This window comes from Kogia breviceps, chromosome 6 (assembly GCF_026419965.1).
Source record: "Kogia breviceps isolate mKogBre1 chromosome 6, mKogBre1 haplotype 1, whole genome shotgun sequence".
Taxonomy (NCBI): Eukaryota; Metazoa; Chordata; class Mammalia; order Artiodactyla; family Physeteridae; genus Kogia; species Kogia breviceps.
The window spans coordinates 125966289-125985404 of record NC_081315.1 but is presented as its reverse complement, the minus strand read 5'-3'; the positions used below and the strand labels follow the sequence as shown (position 1 = coordinate 125985404).

The following is a 19116-nucleotide window of genomic DNA, read 5'->3' as shown; positions in this document are numbered from 1 at the left end:
TGTTTTCCTCTGAAACATAGGATTCTTTTTTTTTTTTTTTGGTACACGGGGCTCTCACTGTTGTGGCCTCTCCGTTGCGGGGCACGAACCCATATCCCCTGCATTGGCAGGTGGACTCTCAACCACTGTGCCACCCGGGAAGCCCCAAATAGGATTCTTTATGTTACGTTAAGTAGTTCTTGGCTATAAAAATGTGTCTTTAAGGTTTATAATCGAAGTCAAAGAAAGCAGAACTTATAGCAGCCACTTTGGATTTGTCTTTGTTTCTTTCTTTTTAAAAAAAATTTATTTTATTTATTTATTTTTGGCTGAGTTGGGTCTTTGTCGCTGCATATGGGCTTTCTGTAGTTGCAGTGAGCGGGGTCTACTCTTTGTTGCGGTGCACGGGCTCTAGGCGCGCGGACTTCAGTACTTGCGGCACGTGGGCTCAGTAGTTGTGGCTTGCGGGCTCTAGAGCACAGGCTCAGTAGTTGTGGCACACGTGCTTAGTTGCTCCGTGGCATGTGGGATCTTCCTGGACCAGGGCTCGAACCCGTGTCCCCTGCATTGGCAGGCGGCCTCTCAACCACTGCACCACCCGGGAAGTGCTGTCTTAGTTTCTTAAAGTTATAGTTTTGAAATTGTTCCATTCCCTTTGATGAAAGCGTGCTTTAAAAAGATAAGCGTACGTATGGGGTCTGAAGACAGTCTTGGATGTACTGGAAAACCAGTGGTCTTCAGGATTCCTCTAGTTTAAACAATAGTGCTTGGGGCTTCCCTGGTGGCGCAGTGGTTGAGAGTCCGCCTGCCGATGCAGGGGACACGGGTTCGTGCCCCGGTCCGGGAAGATCCCGCGTGCCGCGGAGCGGCTGGGCCCGTGAGCCGTGGCCGCTGAGCCTGCACGTCCGGAGCCTGTGCTTCGCAACGGGAGAGGCCACAACAGTGAGAGGCCCGCGTACCGCCAAAAAAAAAAAAAAAAAAAAACATAAACAATAGTGCTTACGAGCCTGTATTTTATATACACTAGTGCTGGTTTCACTTTCCCCTGCGGGGGAGTAGCAGGAAGAACACAAGCTTTGGGACCAGACCTGGAGAGCATCTGGGTCTGCACATTCTTGCACTACCTGTTTAACTTTTCTGAACATCAGCTGCCCTTGTGATAAAATGGGAATAATAATATCTACCTGAAAGGGTTGTGACAAAGGTTAGATGGATTAACAGGCAAAGTGCCTGTTATGTAACAGGCCCTCCCTTTTCCTTTTTTTTAAGTGGCAAACTTTTTGGCATTATAAGTTTTTTTTTTTTCTTTTTCTTTTTGGCTGTGAATAGGTTTATTAACTAACTATATTAGGGCTGCTGGCTGTCACTCATGTATCTCTGATGCCACTTATCTTCAGGGCACTGCTCTTTATATCATTCAACTTCCTAGAAGCTTCCCTTCACCTTGGCTCCCTCTTCCTGGCCACCCAGGCTGTGAGAATAAACTAAAATCATCCACTTCTATACGCGTTCCTGTCTTGTCTTCCAACCCTGGAAGATCGATAAACGTAACTCCTGAGAAAAATAGGTGTACAGAGGGATAAAATGAGTCCCAACCAAGGAAAGTCAGTCTTACCATTTAAAGAAATATCAAACCTTGATTCTCAAATTCGTTAATGAAAGCCAGACAACCCAAAACAACAAAAAGGTCAAAATTGGCAAAGGTACACATAGGCAACACAGAAGAAGAAAACCAATGTAGCCAATAATAACTAGAAAGCAGTAATAATTTAAAAGCTCTCTAGTAATCAGGAAAATGCAAATTAAAGCAATAATGAGATACATTTTTATACCCAACAGATAGACAGAGGTTAAAAATTCAGCCTCGTAATACTAGGCTTTGGTTAGGATGTGAATATACATTGCTGATAAATATAAATTTCTGTAATCCTTTGAAGATTTCATCAAAGAAGCTCTCTCACATGTGCACAAAGAGACCTATACAGAGATGTTCAATGTGGATTATTTATAATGGCAAAAAATTGCAAACAACCCAAACATTTGGGGATCAAATGAGCAAAATTTGGCATGGAATACAACGAGACTGGGAAGGAGAAAGTCCAGTTTGTTGTTATCTTAATTTAACTTTAAAAAAAGAGGAGACATTAACAAATATTAATGCTTAGTAGTTCTATATCAATGGCTGTCAAAGTGTTTTTTGTCCCTACACCAGCAGCATTTGGCATCACCTGAGAACTTTTAGTAAAACAAGTTCTCAGGCGCCAACCCAGATCTCTGAAACACTGGGGGTGGGATCCAGCAAGCTGTGTTTTAACAAGCCCCATTTTACCACTGTTCTAGATGACAAGGACATGGATATTTACTGTATTTTTTTTTTTTTTTTTTTTTTTTTTTTTTTTTTTTTGTGGTATGCGGGCCTCACTGTTGTGGCCTCTCCCTTGCGGAGCACAGGCTCCGGACGCGCAGGCTCAGCGGCCATGGCTCACGGGCCCAGCCGCTCCGCGGCATGTGGGATCCTCCCAGACTGGGGCACGAACCCGTGTCCCCTGCATCGGCAGGCGGACTCTCAACCACTGCGCCACCAGGGAAGCCCCACTGTATTTTTAAAATTCAAAATTAAAACTAACAATCTCAAGCTTTTCTTTCCCACTGTCCCAAAGCCGTTTTAGGCTATAAGTTTCAACTCCATAAGTAAAGTCGTATTAAGAGTATGTATTTCTGGGCTTCCCTGGTGGCGCAGTGGTTGAGAATCTGCCTGCTAATGCAGGGGACACGGGTTCGAGCCCTGGTTTGGGAGGATCCCACATGCCGTGGAGCAACTAGGCCCGTGAGCCACAAGTACTGAGCCTGCGCGTCTGGAGCCTGTGCTCCACAACAAGAGTGGCCGCGATAGTGAGAGGCCCGCGTGCTGTGATGAAGAGTGGCCCCCGCTTGCCACAACTAGAGAAAGCCCTCACACAGAAACGAAGACCCAACACAGCAAAAATAAAATTAATTAATTAATAAACTCCTACCCCCAACATCTAAAAAAACAAAAGGCTATGTATTTCTTACTGACACACGAAGTTTTTTTATCTTGACAGATCTCTTAAATCAAGCAAAGAGCAGAGAGAAAAAATGGGCAGAAAAAAAATTTTTTTAACATCTTTATTGGAGTATAATTGCTTTACAGTGTTGTGTTAGTTTCTGCTGTATAACAAAGTGAATCACCTATATGTATACATATATCCCCATATCCCCTCCCTCTTGCATCTCCCTCCCACCCTCCCTATCTCACCCCTCTAGGTGGTCACAGAGCACCAAGCTGATCTCCCTGTGCTGTGCTGCTGCTTCCCACTAGCTATCTATTTTACGTTTGGTAGTGTATATATGTCCATGCTACTCTCTCACTTTGTCCCGACTTACCCTTCCTCCTCCCCATGTCCTCAAGTCCATTTTCTACGTCTGCGTCTTTATTCCTGTCCTGCCCCTACGTTCATCAGAACCATTTTTTTTTTTTTTTTAGATTCCATATATATGTGGTAACATACGGTATTTGTTTTTCTCTTCCTGGCTTACTTCACTCTGTATGACAGACTCTAGGTCCATCCACCTCACTACAAAAAACTCAATTTTGTTACTTTTTATGGCAAAATAATATTCCGTTGTATATATGTGCCACATCTTCTTTATCCATTCATCTGTCAATGGACACTTAGGTTGCTTCCATGTCCTGGCTATTGTAAATAGTGCTTCAGTGAACACTGTGGTACATGACTCTTTTTGAATTATGGTTTTCTCAGGGTATATGCCCAATAGTGAGATTGCTGGGTCATATGGTAGTTCTATTTTTAGTTTTTAAAGGAACTTCCATACTGTTCTCCATAGTGGCTGTATCAATTTACATTCCCACCAACAGTGCAAAGGGCTCCCTTTTCTCCACACCCTCTCCAGCATTTATTGTTTGTAGATTTTTTGATGATGGCCATTCTGACCGGTATGAGGTGATACCTCAGAATAGTTTTGATTTGCAATTCTCTAATGATTAGTGATGTTGAGCATCCTTTCATGTGTTTGTTGGCAATCTGTATATCTTCTTTGGAGAAATGTCTATTTCAGTCTTCTACCCATTTTTGGATTGGGTTGTTTGTTTTTGTGATATTGAGCTGCATGTGCTGTTTGTACATTTTGGAGATTAATCCTTTGTCAGTTGCTTCGTTTGCAAATATTTTCTCCCATTCTGAGGGTTGTCTTTTCATCTTGTTTATGGTTTCCTTTGCTGTGGAAAAGCTTTTAAGTTTCATTAGGTCCCATTTGTTTATTTTTGTTTTTATTTCCATTTCTCTCAGAGGTGGGTCAAAAAGGATCTTGCTGTGATTTATGTCATAGAGTGTTCTGCCTACATTTTCCTCTAGGAGTTTTATAGTGTCTGGCCTTATGTTTAGGTCTTTAATCCATTTTGAGTTTATTTTTCTGTATGGTGTTAGGAAGTGTTCTGATTTCATTCTTTCACATGTAGCTGTCCAGTTTTCCCAGCACCACTTATAGAAGAGGCTGTCTTTTCTCCATTGCATATTCTTGCCTCCTTTATCAAAGATAAGGTGACCATAGATGCGTGGGTTTTTCTCTGGGCTTTGTATCCTGTTCCATCGATCTATGTTTCTGGTTTTGTGCCAGTATCATACTGTCTTGATTACTCTAGCTTAGTGGTATAGTCTGAAGTCAGGGAGCCTGATTCCTCCAGCTCCGTTTTTCTTTCTCCAGATTGCTTGTCTATTTGGAGTCTTCTGTGTTTCCATAGAAATTCTGAAAATTTTTGTCCTACTTCTGTGATAAGTACCATTGGTAATTTGATAGGGATTGCACTGAATCTGTAGATTGCTTTGGGTAGTATAGTCATTTTCACAATGTTGATTCTTCTAATCCAAGAACATGGTACATCTCTCCATTTGTTTGTATCATCTTTAATTTCTTTCATCTGTGTCTTATAGTTTTCTGCATACAGGCATACAGGTTTTTTCTCTCCTTAGGTAGGTTTATTCCTAGGTATTTTATTCTTCCTGTTGCAATGGTAAATGGGAGTGTTTCCCTAATTTCTCTTACAGATTTTTCATCATTAGTGTATAGGAATGCAAGAGATTTCTGTACATTAATTTTGTGTTCTTCTACTCTACCAAATGTATTCAGTAGCCTAGTAGTTTTCTGGTAGCATCTTTAGGATTCTCTATGTATAGTATCATATCATCTGCAAACAGTGGCATGACAGTTTTACTTCTTCTTTTCCTATTTAGATTCCTTTTATTTCTTTTTCTTCTCTGATTGCTGTGGCTAAAACTTCCAAAACTATGTTGAATAATGGTGGTGAGAGTGGGCAACCTTGTCTTGTTCCTGCTCTTAGAGGAAATGGTTTCAGTTTTTCACCATTGAGAACGATGTTGGCTGTGGGTTTGTCATATATGGCCTTTATTATGTTGAGGTAGGTTCCCTCGATGCCTACTTTCTGGAGCGTTTTAATCATAAATGGGTGTTGAATTTTGTCGAAATGTTTTTCTGCATCTATTGAGATGATCCTATGGTTTTTCTCCTTCAATTTGTTAATATGGTTTATGACATTGATTGCTTTGCTTATACTGAAGAATTCTTCCATTCCTGGGATAAACCCCACTTGATCATGGTGTATGATCCTTTTAATGTGCTGTTGGATTCTGTTTGCTAGTATTTTGTTGAGGATTTTTGCATCTATGTTCATCAGTGATACTGGCCTATAGTTTTCTTTCTTTGTGACATCTTTGTCTGGTTTTGGTATCAGGGTGATGGTGGCCTCATAGAATGAGTTTGGGAGTGTTCCTCCCCCTGCTATATATGGAAGAATTTGAGAAGGATAGGTGTTAGCTCTTCTCTAAATGTTTGATAGAATTTGCTTGTGAAGCCATCTGGTCCTGGGCTTTTGTTTGTTGGAAGATTTTTAATCACAGTTTCAATTTCAGTGCTTGTGATTGTTCTGTTTATATTTTCTATTTCTTCCTGGTTCAGTCTCAGAAGGTTGTGCATTTATAAGAATTTGTCCATTTCTTCCAGGTTGTCCATTTTATTGGTATATAGTTGCTTGTAGTAATCTCTCATGATCCTTTGTATTTCTGCAGTGTCAGTTGTTCCTTCTCCTTTTTCATTTCTAATTCTGTCGATTTGAGTCTTCTCCCTTTTTGTCTTGATGAGTCTGGCTAATGGTTTATGAATTTTGTTTATCTTCTCAAAGAACCAGCTTTTAGTTTTATTGATCTTTGCTCTCATTTCTTTTATTCTTTTTTCATTTATTTCTGATCTGATCTTTATGATTTCTTTCCTTCTGCTAACTTCGGGGTTTTTTGGTTCCTCTGTCTCCAGTTGCTTTAGGTGTAAGGTTAGGTTGTTTATTGGAGATGTTTCTTGTTTCTTGAGGTAGGATTGTATTGCTATAAACTTCCCTCTTAGAACTTTTGCTGCGTCCCATAGGCTTTGCATCGTCATGTTTTCATTGTCAGTTTTTTCTAGGTACTTTTTGATTTCCTCTTTGATTTCTTCAGTGATCTCTTGGTTATTTAGTAGTGTATTCTTTAGCCTCCATGTGTTTGTATTTTTTACAGCTTTTTTTCCTATAATTGATATGTAGTCTCATAGTGTTGTGGTCACAAAAGGTACTTGATATGATTTCAATTTTCTTAAATTTACCAAGGCTTGATTTGTGACCCAAGATATAGTCTATCCTGGATAATGTTCCTTAAGCACTTGATAAGAAAGTGTATTCTGTTGTTTTTGGATGGAATATCCTATAAATATCAATAAAGTCCATGTTGTTTATTGTGTCATTTAAAGCTTATGTTTCCTTATTTATTTTCATTTTGGATGATCTGTCCATTGGTGAACGTGGGGTGTTAATGTCCTCTACTATGATTGTGTTAGGCTGTTAGCATTTGCCTTATGTATTAAGGTGCTCCTATGTTGGGTGCATAAATATTTACAATAGTTATATCTTCTTGTTGGATTGATCCCTTGATCATTATGTAGTGTCCTTCTTTGTCTTTGTAATAGTCTTTATTTTAAAGTCTGTTTTGTCTGGTATGAGAATTGCTACTCCAGCTTTCTTTTGATTTCCATTTGCATGGAATATCTTTTTCCATCCCCTCACTTTTAGTTGTATGTGTCCCTAAGTCTGAAGTGGGTCTCTTGTAGACAGCATATATACGAGTCTTGTTTTTGTATCCATTCAGCCAGTCTATGTCTTTTGATTGGAGCATTTAATCCATTTACGTTTAAGGTAGTTATCAATATGTATGTCCCTATTACCATTTTCCTAATTGTTTTGGGTTTGTTATTGTAGGTCTTTTCCTTCTCTTGTGTTTCCTGCCTAGAGAAGTTCCTTTAGCGTTTGCTTTAAAGCTGATTTGGTGGTGCTGAATTCTCTTAACTTTTGCTTGTGCGTAAAGGTTTTAATTTCTCTGTTGAATCTGAATGAGATCCTTGCTGGGTAGAGTAATCTTGGTTGTAGATTTTTCCCTTTCATTGCTTTAAATATGTCCTGCCACTCCCTTCTGGCTTTCAGAGTTTCTGCTGAAAGATCAGCTGTTAACCTTATGGGGATTCCCGTGTATATTATTTGTTGTTTTTCCCTTGCTGCTCTTAATATTTCTTCTTTGTTTGTATTTAATTTTTGATAGTTTGATTAATATGTGTCTCAGCGTGTTTCTCTTTGGGTTTATCCTGTATGGGACTCTCTGCGCTTCCTGGACTTGATTGACTCTTTCTCTTCCCATGTCAGAGCGACTATAATCTCTTTAAATATTTTCTCAGTCCCTTTTTTTTTTTTCTCTTCTTCTTCTGGGACCCCTATAATTTGAATGTTCCTGCATTTAATGTTGTACTAGAGGTCTCTGAGACTGTCCTCAATTCTTTTCATTCTTTTTTCTTTATTCTGTTCCCTGGCAGTTATTTCCACCATTTTATCTTCCAGCTCACTTATCCATTCTTCTGCCTCAGTTATTCCACTATTGATTCCTTCTAGAGTATTTTTAAGTTCATTTATTGTGTATGCATCACTGTTTGTTTGCTCTTTAGTTCTTCTAGATCCTTGTTAAGTGTTTCTTGTATTTTGTTCATTCTGTTTCTGAGATTTTGGGTCATCTTTACTATCATTACTCTGAATTCTTTTTCAGGTACGTTGCCTATTTCGTTTTCATTTATTTGGTCATGTAGGTGTTTACCTTGCTCCTTCGTCTGTAACATACTTTTATGTCGTTTCTTTTTTTTTTTTTTTTTTTTTTTGATGGGTGGGGCTGTATTCCTACCTAACTGGTTGTTTGGCCTTAGGTGTCCAGCAGTGGAGTTTGCAGGCAGTTAGATAGATCTGGGTGTAGGTGCTGAGATTAGGACCTCTGGGAAGCCTCAGTCTGATTAATATTGCCTGGGGTCTGAGGTTCTCTGTTAGTCCAGCAGTTTGGACTCGGAGCTCCCAGCACAGGAGCTCAGGCCTGACCTCCAGCCTGGGAACCAAGATCCTGTAAACCGGTTGCTGGGGGTTCCTCCTGTCCCCTTAGGTGTCCGTGGTCCCCCACCAGTGCCTGGTAGGTGCTCTAGTTGTGTGGAGACACGAATTCTACATCCTCCTAGTCCGCCATCTTAACTCTGCCCTTTGTAACAACTTTAAATGGAGTGTAATCTAATGCATACAGATCAGGAAGCTGTCTTAGACAACAGCATTCTGTGGCCCATTTGAGTTCCTCCTAGATCAACAAGCAGGGTGACTGCTCAGGCCCAGACCAAAGAAATGTACTACCTCGCTGAAGGTGGGGGCTCAGGTCCGGGCGACCATGAGAGGAGGGGCGAGGCCTGTCCAAGGGAACCCCTCTGAAAGCCTGAGCCAAACCTGTCCTTTAATGCGCGCCATACATCCCGAGCCCTCCCTTAACGCAGGCCTCACCAAGCACACCAAAATGGGCAATTTTTATTAACTCTTATTCAGATGTGAATTGTCCAGTAAGTACGTCACCTAAATAAAACTTTGATATCTGACACTTCTCCCATTATCATCAAGAACAAATATCTGTGAAGCACTGAGTACATTCAGAGTCTGATGCTTCCTTAAGACATAAGATATAAATCATGTCCTTAGGAAACAACTGAGTTGGATGTGAACAGAGAAAATGAGGTTAAAAATGAGAATACCTCATTGTCAGGTTATAGCACCCTCAGCTGCAACACAGAATTTCAGAGGGCTTTGAAGGGAAGCTTTTTGGAGACAGCATCAGCCGACAAACTAGAAGGTAATATTTCAAGGAATGACGTGAGCAAAGGTCTTTGTAGCATTCTACTTCAAAGACCCATGGAAGTGATTTTAGTTGAAGTTGAGCATATGGAATCAGTCTTCAATTTTTGTCCTATAGATGGATGCATGGAACTATTAGAAGCTTTGAGTAATGAGATGACTTGTATGTGCAAAGTAGTGTTCCAGGAAGGGAAATTTGGACTTAAGTGTCATAGATGGACTGAGGCAAGAAAACAATTAACAATGAGATGCCAGGGCTTTCAAGGAAAGTGAGGATTTAGATGGTGAAACACAAGATACAATGTGGGGTCAGGAAGAGTGAACAAGGAATGGGAGCATGTACGAGTGATTCTGATGGAACCTATTAGTTTCTTATTAGTTTCTTATTGCTGCTGCAAAAAACTACTGGAAATTTAGTGGCTTAAAACAACACAAATGTATTATCGTACAGTTTTGGAGGTCAGAGTCCAAAATAGTTCTCATTGGCCTGACACAAAGGGTCAGCAGGGCTGTGTTTCTATGTGGAATCTCTAGAGAAGAATCTATTCTCTTGCCTTTTACTGCTTCCACGGGCTGCCCACATCACTTAGCTTGTGGTCCCTTTCTATCTTCATAACCTGCAGCCATGGGACTTCCCTGGCGGTCCAGTGGTTAAGACTCCACGCTTCAAATGCAGGGGGTGTAGGTTCAGTTCGATCCCTGGTTGGGGAACTATGATCCCACATGCCTCGAGGTCAAAAAAACATAAAACAGAAGCAATATTGTAACAAACTCAATGAAGACTCTAAAAATGGTCAACATCAAAATAACAAAAAAGATCTTTTAAAAAAAAAAAAAGCCAAAAAACCCTGCAGCTGCATCTTAAAATCTATCTGACTCTCCTGCCTCCTACTTTCCATCCAAAGGATTCTTGTGATTGCATTGGGCCCACCCAGATGACTCAGGATAATCTCCCCGTCTCCAGATCCTTAACGTAATCACATCTGCAAAGTCCCTTTTGTCATTTGAGGTAGCATAGTCACAGGTTCCAGGGATTAGGATGAGGAACATCTCTGGAGGCCATTCTTTTGCCTACCACATGGCATCTGACCATAATTTGCTGATTGCCTAGGATTTGGAAGAGGTGGAAAAGCCTGGATTGGTCATGTCAACGCTCTCGGTTTCATTTTCCCGGTAAATCAGGGGTGGGCCAGAGGATGGGGGTGGGATTCCCTTCCAAGCCTAACACTCTGACTAGAATGTCAGCTCCATGAGTACAGAGATTTGTGTCTGTCTTGTTCACTGCTGAGTCATCTTCATTGTCTAGAACAGTGACTGGTATATTAAAGGTGCATATGAATTATTTGTTGAATAAAATATTTGTTGCTGAATGAATGACTGAGTCAAGAGAAAGTGTGAAAAGAGCACTGGGAAGAATTCTCCACTGGCTCCTGTCTACGTTAAGTTCTTGTTTTCCTGGTGAAGTAAGGTTTTCAGCTCGGGTTACAGATGGTCTAGAATCCTGTCATTATAATAGAGGCATTCTGCAGGTGGGACAGGGCTAGCTAAGATTGGTAGAGTTTGTTCCTTTTCTCCCAAGCTTTTAGCCTCCATGCCGCTCATGCCCTGGAACTAGGAACAGGGAAATGTATGGTAGGGATTGATGTATGGCCTCAGTAAAGGTCGGGGCAGCTGCTGATTGAAGAAGAAATTGCTCCTGCTGTGGCAGTGATCACTTGTCCCTGAAGCGACCAGCTGTCACATTCCTCACTGATCAACCCAGCAAGAGTCAAGTCTTGCCCTTTGCATTCCTAAAAGAACACTTGACCCTGTGAGGATGTAATATTCATTTATGTTCTGAAAAGTGCCAGTGACATAGAAAACAGAGAAGCTTCTTTGTGCTTTAAAAAAAAAAAATAGCATTAAAGTATCGGTGTTGGAGAGTACTGCAGGTGGATAGCAGGTAGGCAGAGTGATTGGGCTTCTGATATGGAAGCTAAAATTTTTAGGGGCTTTGCCTCTCAGATATGAGGTCTGACAAATTCTTGCCATAAAAGCTGTCCTTGAAAACTGACATTTAAAAACCTTGTCTTGAAGAAAATTAATTTGTTTAAAGGAGCAATAGATGGTAGGGGGTACAAGTTTTGCTAGGCTCCTTGGAAATTTGGAGAATCAAAGTCTTTTTTGTCTTTTACTGTCTTATGGTACCTTGGACAAACACTATACCTTTTCTCTGATTTTTATCTGTTGTTTTTATCGGTGGTATTTAAAAAATGTCATCCAGCTAAGTATTGAGGCACATGTGAGTACCATATATATTTTCCTGATCTAATAGTCCCTTGAAACAACTTGCCTGTTTTTCTAAAAAATAATTAATTATATTTAAATAATCATCCCTTAAGCAAATTAACCTCTAATATCTAAATCTATAAAATTACTAGTGAGAGAAATAATTGGTCACCGAAAAGGATGGAAAATTCTTCACTGGAAGTCTTCATTCCATGAAGTTGCCTAATGATTAATATCTTGCCCTAATGTTAGGGGAACACAATTAACTATAGTAAAGAGCTGGTGTTCAGGGGATACAAAGTAGGGTTTAAAGCCTGTGAACAAGACTTCTGATCAGTTTGCCAGACTGAACAGGTGCAGAACACCACCCACCTCCCCATTCTGCAAACAAGTAGAGAATAAAGTTTCACCAAAAGCCATCTTAAAAATTACAGAGGAGCTCAAGAAAGGGAAATCCCCAGGTATCAGAAACCAAGAGAGGAACCCAAGGTAAGCAGCATGAATGACCAAAGTCCAGATGGGCTCCTGAGTTGTGAGAGTCAGGATGGTCAGGTGAATGCCTGCAGGTAACATCTGCAGGCAGGGGTGATGAGCCCCCTCCACAGGCACGGTGAGGGCAGGGAGGGGAAGCTAAACTCCCAGGGGAAGCCTGGGTCTGTGAAGTTTCCACCCGTGGAACCAGGCCTGGAAAACTTTGCAGCAACGAGGAAAGCTTGCCTCCGCCTGCAGCTGCGAGACAAAGAAGAGACACCGGTGAACCATGAGAGCAGGGCTTGTGCCCCGCAGGGTATGGAGTTCAAGTTCATGCCATCAGTGCAGTGCCAGACAAGCAGCAAGTCTCTATGCCTGACACTTCATGACTCAGGGGACATGGGGCTCCCATGGAAAACAGTCCCTGCTATGGGTGAACTTACACTCAAAACCCAGTATGTTCTAAGAGATGAAGGACAACTGGCACTAGTATTTAAAGGAAAAAAAGAAAGAGGAAGAGGGGAAGGAGGAGGAGGAGGAGGCGGGTTTGAGAAAAGAATCAAATAGAAATTCTCGAAATGGAGAACAGTTATTGAACTACGTGAACAGTGTTGTATTAGTTGAAAATTGTCTTGCTTGTAGTACGTTGAGTCACACGGCTCCAGGTACAAACAGCACATCAATACATGCTTCTTTTAATACTGTATAGTTATCTGAGAAGGTTTGCATAACAGTCTCTTTATCTGTTTTAATCTCTTCTTCCTTAAAATGAAGATTTTAAAATTTAACTCTTTCTTTTATCAAACCATTTATTAAAGACAAATAAAAACTCAGATGTCATCATTTCTGAGACACCTTCTCTTTTATGCATATTTGGTCTCCCTTCTGTTCTCTTAACAATCTGTGGGTGTCTGTACCATCACTTTGATCATAACGTGTGCTGTACATATATGTTTATGTATCACCCATTCTTGACTCTTGAGCTCCTCCCGGGCAGCCTTTCTCCCAGTTCTTATCACTCCCTGGTACACAGTCGTCACCACAATATTTTTAGAGTAAATGAATGAATGCTTAAAATAGAATCACCAAGTTATACTGGTAGCACTGTGTATTAGACCCCAGTGACCCTCAAGAGACTCCCATCAGTTATATTCAAGTGAATGTACCTGGCTGCAGTCCAGACGTTTTGACCTTAGACAAAAGCTTTTGTAGGCATTTTGTCATTGAGATTGGAGCATCGAGAAATCTGTTAGCCAAGAGCTAAAGAGTGTCAAATAGGTGCAGGATAATTGGATGATTCTGCTTTTTAAAATCAACATCTCTTCACTCTGTCGTAGGGTGGGGAGGAAACGTTGAGAACAGAAAACATCAGACAAGAATGTATTTCTCTGTCCTTGCTCTGCTATCTTGGAAGGGAATTTTTTATATCCATTTCTTAAAGCTAAGGGGCTAGAGTGAGCTGAGAAAAAAGGACGGACCATCCACACAAAACTCAGGACTTTATATTTCTAAAGTATAACCGTTCAGAGGATAATAGCTTTTTACACTGATATTATATTGTAGAAGGAGACAAGTAGAATTTATAAGTAGTAAAGAGGAAGCAAAAGTAAGTTGAAGGTCTTTAAAAGACTAATAAGGTAATAACACAAACTTCAACTTGGAACTAAATGGGTAAGTAAAATATATTTTTAAGTAGGAAGATGACAAAGTTTTAGCAAGTTCTTAAAAGTCTTGCTAAATGTTTGTGGAAACTTAAAACATATTCCCAGAGTTTAGCTCAGTCTTTTTAAGATGTAGTTTATCTTTCAAACCCCTTCTGATTTGAAATAAGGCTCAGTCTATTTTTCAATAAAACTTCTTTCCACCAAAGTAAGTCTATTGAAGGTAAGATAATTTTCAAGTTCAGAAATTTCAAAAGAAGTTGGACAACATCTCTACATTAAGAATTATTTTTACCCTAATTGGTCCTCCTGCATTTTAAATTCTGTGACTGGCCATTGGTCCTATTTCATTTTTAGTAAAAGAGCATTTAGCCCATTTGAAATATTATATTTAAAACCAATATAAAATGTTCATTTAATCATCTATTCTATTTGAAACGTGTTATAAATTTAATGTTTATTTTTTATTCAAAAGCCATGGAAAATATTCACATACAGAGTGATTGCCAACAATTTCTTTCACAGGGCAGCATGAAATCCCAGAATCAAATATAGTTTGGGACCCAAGAAGTTAGAAACATTTGAACTCTTATTAGGAAAAAAGAATGTACAAAATGATACGGAACTAATTCAGATGCTGAGGGGTTTGTGTTGATTTTGTAGCTTATTGTTATTTTAAAGCACATGTAGAAATTATTCTGCAAACACGCTTTGGTGAATTTATACCAATAATTTCAGTCAACGAAATTACCAATGTTCTCTTCTTATACCAGGTTGTTGGTGTAGCCCAGGCCATCAACAAGAAATCGGGAAATGGTGGGACATTCACTGAAAAAGATGAAAAGGTACCAAAACTTGGTTCTGGTATGGTCTCAATTTAGGAAGATGCTTTCTCTTTAGAGTTGTATAGACCTCTGGAATTAGTGATTGCTGACGTAGTTGATCACAAAAACATTATGGTTTAAAATGATCCGAAACGTTCAAAAGTGTCTCTTGCCTCTGGCTAAATCAGTGCTGACCTGAGTTGTGGACTAGTTGTGGTCTTTAGTCAACAGAACCCCGTCCCCACTGCCTCCTCACCATGCCACCAGGCCTCCCCTGAGGCTGTGTGCATGTTGCAGCCATCCAGAGCGTGATACAGTGTTCTTACTCTCTCATTTACCTTTCATCACTGCTATCAAGAAATTCAACATTACGTAAAATCCCTGAAACACTGCTCCAAGTTCAGTGCTCCAGGTCAGCTTAAAATTAGAACTGCCTCCTGGTGAAGCAAATGCAGAATGTTTTATAAGCTTTGCACTCAGACGGTGGGGCGCCAAGGTGTGAATTCGTGCTGAATGATGTGAATTTAGCTTCAGAAAGAGTGGCAGTCAGCATTATTTTATTACCCTTCTCGTCCAACTCTGAAGGAATACATTCCTCACACCACATCGACATGCTTTCCTTTTAAGGACAGAAGCCCTTAAACCTGTTTAGAACTTCATTCTGTCAGTAGGTTTTATTATTTCTCTTCTTGAATATGCAATTATAATGTATATCATGGAGCCCACTGAATTCTTCCTATTCAAGCCCATTGTTATTTCTGTCACTTCCTGAAAATTAGTAGGAGCTTTTGGAAGACATTCCAACAAGACGGTTATTTTTGTCTCATGTTGTAGGCTGTGTTGGCACTAATGTTGGTCCCCATGTCTTAATTGCTTCAGAACATAGCAAGTACCTTTTTAAATCAGTGTAATAGACATCTAGTCTCCTATTCTATCGATGACACCTGAGGATATTTGGCGGGGAACATGGTTCTAGATTGGCTATTTATTCCGTTATTTGTTTATAGTCCATTAATGTCAACCCCTCTTGAAAGATTTGCATTCTTAGGCTGTATCATCTCTTGGCAAAATAAATTCATGATTGTGAATAAAGATTTCCTTTCATCAATAATTAGTATAATGGTGAGCACATCACCTTAGTATAGTATAATGAGGGTGATATATCATCTTTAAAATGATATATTTAAACTAATACTAAATTTGCAATTTAGTATGGGACTGTTATTGCCAATATTCTCCTAACAAGATTGTGAGCTTTCAGTTTGCCCCAGTAATAAGTTACAGGCTATTTTTATAGTCTTAGCTTAAACCCAAGTCTTAACATCATTTAGAGACTACACCAAATTTTGCATAGAGTGAATTTCATTTTCACATGGTGTAAAGAGATCTGTGTCTCTTCTCTCTTTGCTAATTTTCAACTACTGTATGACTTTAGGGGACTGTGTTAACAGTTGTCATCTACTGGTTGTACCATTTAGCTAACACTTGCTTTGCATCAGTTCCTAATTTTATGCAGAATAAACATCTACACTGTTGGTTTCCAAATATTTATTTGAACTGTAAATATTTTTGAATGTTGTTTGTGTTTCAAGCAGTATAACAAGACAGGTTATTGACAGTTCTTATTTGGCTTTTGTCTTGCCTGTTTTCTAGGACTTTGCTGCTTACTTGGCATTTTGTGGAATTGTTCTTCATAATGCTCAACTCTATGAGACTTCACTGCTGGAGAACAAGAGAAACCAGGCAAGTCTGATTACTAAAGAGAGAGTGTAGAAATCCTTTTTTAAAAAATGGAATTTAAATTGTTATCCAAGTTTTATATATATATTCAGTGTTTCCTGAATAAGCTCAGGAAACACTGTAGAACACTGATAGAGACATCATATATATATTATATATAATATATTATATATATATATATATATATATATCATTAGAAATCCAAACCGTGCAAATTCAATTTCTAAATATTTTAACTGTTTCTTCTAATAGTTATATTTTCCATTTTGTATTTTCCATGAGCTGTTGCTTTATCACTGTTAACAGATGAAGATTTATTTAACTTATACCACCCTTTAGTTTGCCGTTATGGTACCAGTTTTTTGTTTGCGGTACGTGGGCCTCTCACTGCTGTGGCCTCTCCCATTGCGGAGCACAGGCTCCGGACGCGCAGGCTCAGCAGCAATGGCTCACAGGCCCAGCCGCTCTGCGGCATGTGGAATCTTCCCAGACCGGGCCACAAACCCGTGTCCCCTGCATTGGCAGGCGGACTCTCAACCACTGCGCCACCAGGGAAGCCCATGGTACTAGTATTTTTATGTCACTATTTAAGGTTATTGGATGAGTTGTGCGTGTAATATTAAGAGTTTTAGTTCTTATTCTATCAATTAGAGACATCATCTCTATATTTTTTCAGAATATGCTTCATTTTATTACTCATATTAAAACAAAGGATACAAAATGTAAAAATTATTGTAGAGAACTTCTAGAAGCATGGGAATAAGCTCAGGAAACACTGTAGAACACTGATAGAGACATCATCTCTTATTTCATGCTTTATAAAATGATAATCTTAGCATCCCTCGTCTCTCCTTCCCAATTACTACGCCTGACCTCTGCTTTTCCTATCTGGACTTTTTCATTTATATTGCCCACATTGATAACATATATACGGATGGTCCTTAACTTACACTGGTTAAACTTACAATTTTCCAACTTTACGATGGTGTGAAAGCTATACACATTCAGTAGAAACCATACTTCGAATTTTTTTTTTTTTTTTTTTTTTTTTTTTTTTTTTGCGGTATGCGGGCCTCTCACTGTTGTGGCCTCTCCCGCTGCGGAGCACAGGCTCCGGACGCGCAGGCCTAGCGGCCATGGCTCACGGGCTTAGTTGCTCCGCAGCATGTGGGATCTTCCCGGACCAGGGCACGAACCCGTGTCTCCTACATCGGCAGGCGGATTCTCAACCACTGCGCCACCAGGGAAGCCCAATACTTCGAATTTTTAATATTGATCTTTTCCTGGGATAGCGATATATGTCATGGCACTCTCTCATGACGCTGGGCAGTGGCAGTAGCCACAGCTCCCAGCAGCCACGCCATCACGAGGGTAAACAACCAGTACACTTAAAAGCATTCTGTCCCCATACAACCATTCTGGTTTTCACTTTCAGTACAGTATTCAATAAATTACATGAGATATTCAATACTTTATTATAAAATAGGCTTTGTGTTAGATGATTTTGCCCAGCTGTAGGCTAATATAAGTGTTCTGAGTATGTTTAAGGTAGGCTGGGCTAAGCTGTGATGTTCAGTAGGTTGGGTGTATTAAACAGATTTTCGAATTTAAATATTTTCAACTTAACAATGGATTTATCAAGATGTAACCCCGTCGTAAATCTAGGAAGATCTGGTATTGTGCTACCACCGTGCTTGACTTTTCTAAAGCTTTGTCTAGGTTAATTCTAAAGTTGCAGTTTAAAATAAAGTGTTTATAAGTACCATGATGTAAATGTTGTTCTTACTAATTATGTAAATGTTGTTGTTCATATTACCTTTGTTATATAACTTAGTTTTTCTTGTTTCTGAAATCTCTTCTTTCTTCCTTGAACTGTTTGCTCTAGTGTAGCCTCATGTTCTTGGTCCCCCTCCCCCTGCAAACTCTCCATTATTTAGGCATTCTCTTGAGTTCTTTTTCATGGAGAATCCTCAAATTGAGGTTCTCTCTCTTTCTTCTTTCAAGCAAAACTATTTTTCCCCATGCCTGCTGCAGAGGGGTCATCATAGAACTTTCCTTCAATGCTTTCTTAGAAAGACTCCACTGGTTATCCACTGGATCCCAGAACTCTTTTTTTCTCAGTTTACTCCCTTGTTCTAGTGTAGCACATTCTCAGTTAACTACTTGAGAACCGGTATTGGTGAGGTAAGCTCTCTGAGTCCTGGCGTGAATGAAAATATCTATTGTACCATCCTACCAATTTGGCTGGGTATAAAATTCTGCATTGAAAAATTAGTTTCTCAGAACTTAAAAGTAGTACTGTCTTCTAGCATTCATATTGTTCTGATTCTTGGTGCTTTTTTTTTTTTCTATAAGCCTTTTGGATTATTTATTTATTGTTGCTTTTGTACTGAATTTCACCATATGATTCTTTTTTTCATTCATCATGCCGGTACCTGGTCATTCCTTTCAGTCTGGAGACTTAAGCCCTTGGGTTTTCTGTAATTCATTTTCATTATCTGTTTGATAATTCATCTCCCCCACCCTTTAATTTCTCTGTTTAGAACTTATGTTAATAAGACTGTGGACCTTCCGTGGACTTCAACTCCAGCATCTTCCTGACGTCTCCCTGCTCCATTTTTGCCACCCATTAATCCAGTCCTCATTTTTACAAACATACTTGTGATTCTTGTCACTTCTCTCCTGCAATCCATCACAGTCCAAACTGCTTGAAAAGAAGATAGGGCTTTTGAGGTTCTTTCTTCACTTACCTCTGCAATCTCATCTCCCTAGTTCTCCTCTTTACACTCTGTATTCTCATAAAACTTGATCAAAACTTGCAATATGCTACTTTCTCTCAATTCAGTTCTTTTTTTTTTCCTTCGGTACGCGGGCCTCTCACCGCTGCGGCCCCTCC

The 19116-nt window shown here is 39.7% G+C and overlaps 1 protein-coding gene across 5 annotated transcripts in view; it reads left to right on the top strand.

The window, feature by feature from the left end:
- Positions 1-19116, top strand: part of PDE5A (phosphodiesterase 5A) — a 146070-nt gene that overhangs the window by 47469 nt on the left and 79485 nt on the right. For all 5 annotated transcript variants that reach the window (XM_059066196.2, XM_067036581.1, XM_067036580.1 and 2 more), the window contains 2 exons: positions 14430-14501; positions 16134-16223. In XM_059066196.2, the coding sequence (XP_058922179.1) occupies positions 14430-14501; positions 16134-16223 (162 nt within the window). The remainder of the gene's footprint in view (positions 1-14429; positions 14502-16133; positions 16224-19116) is intronic.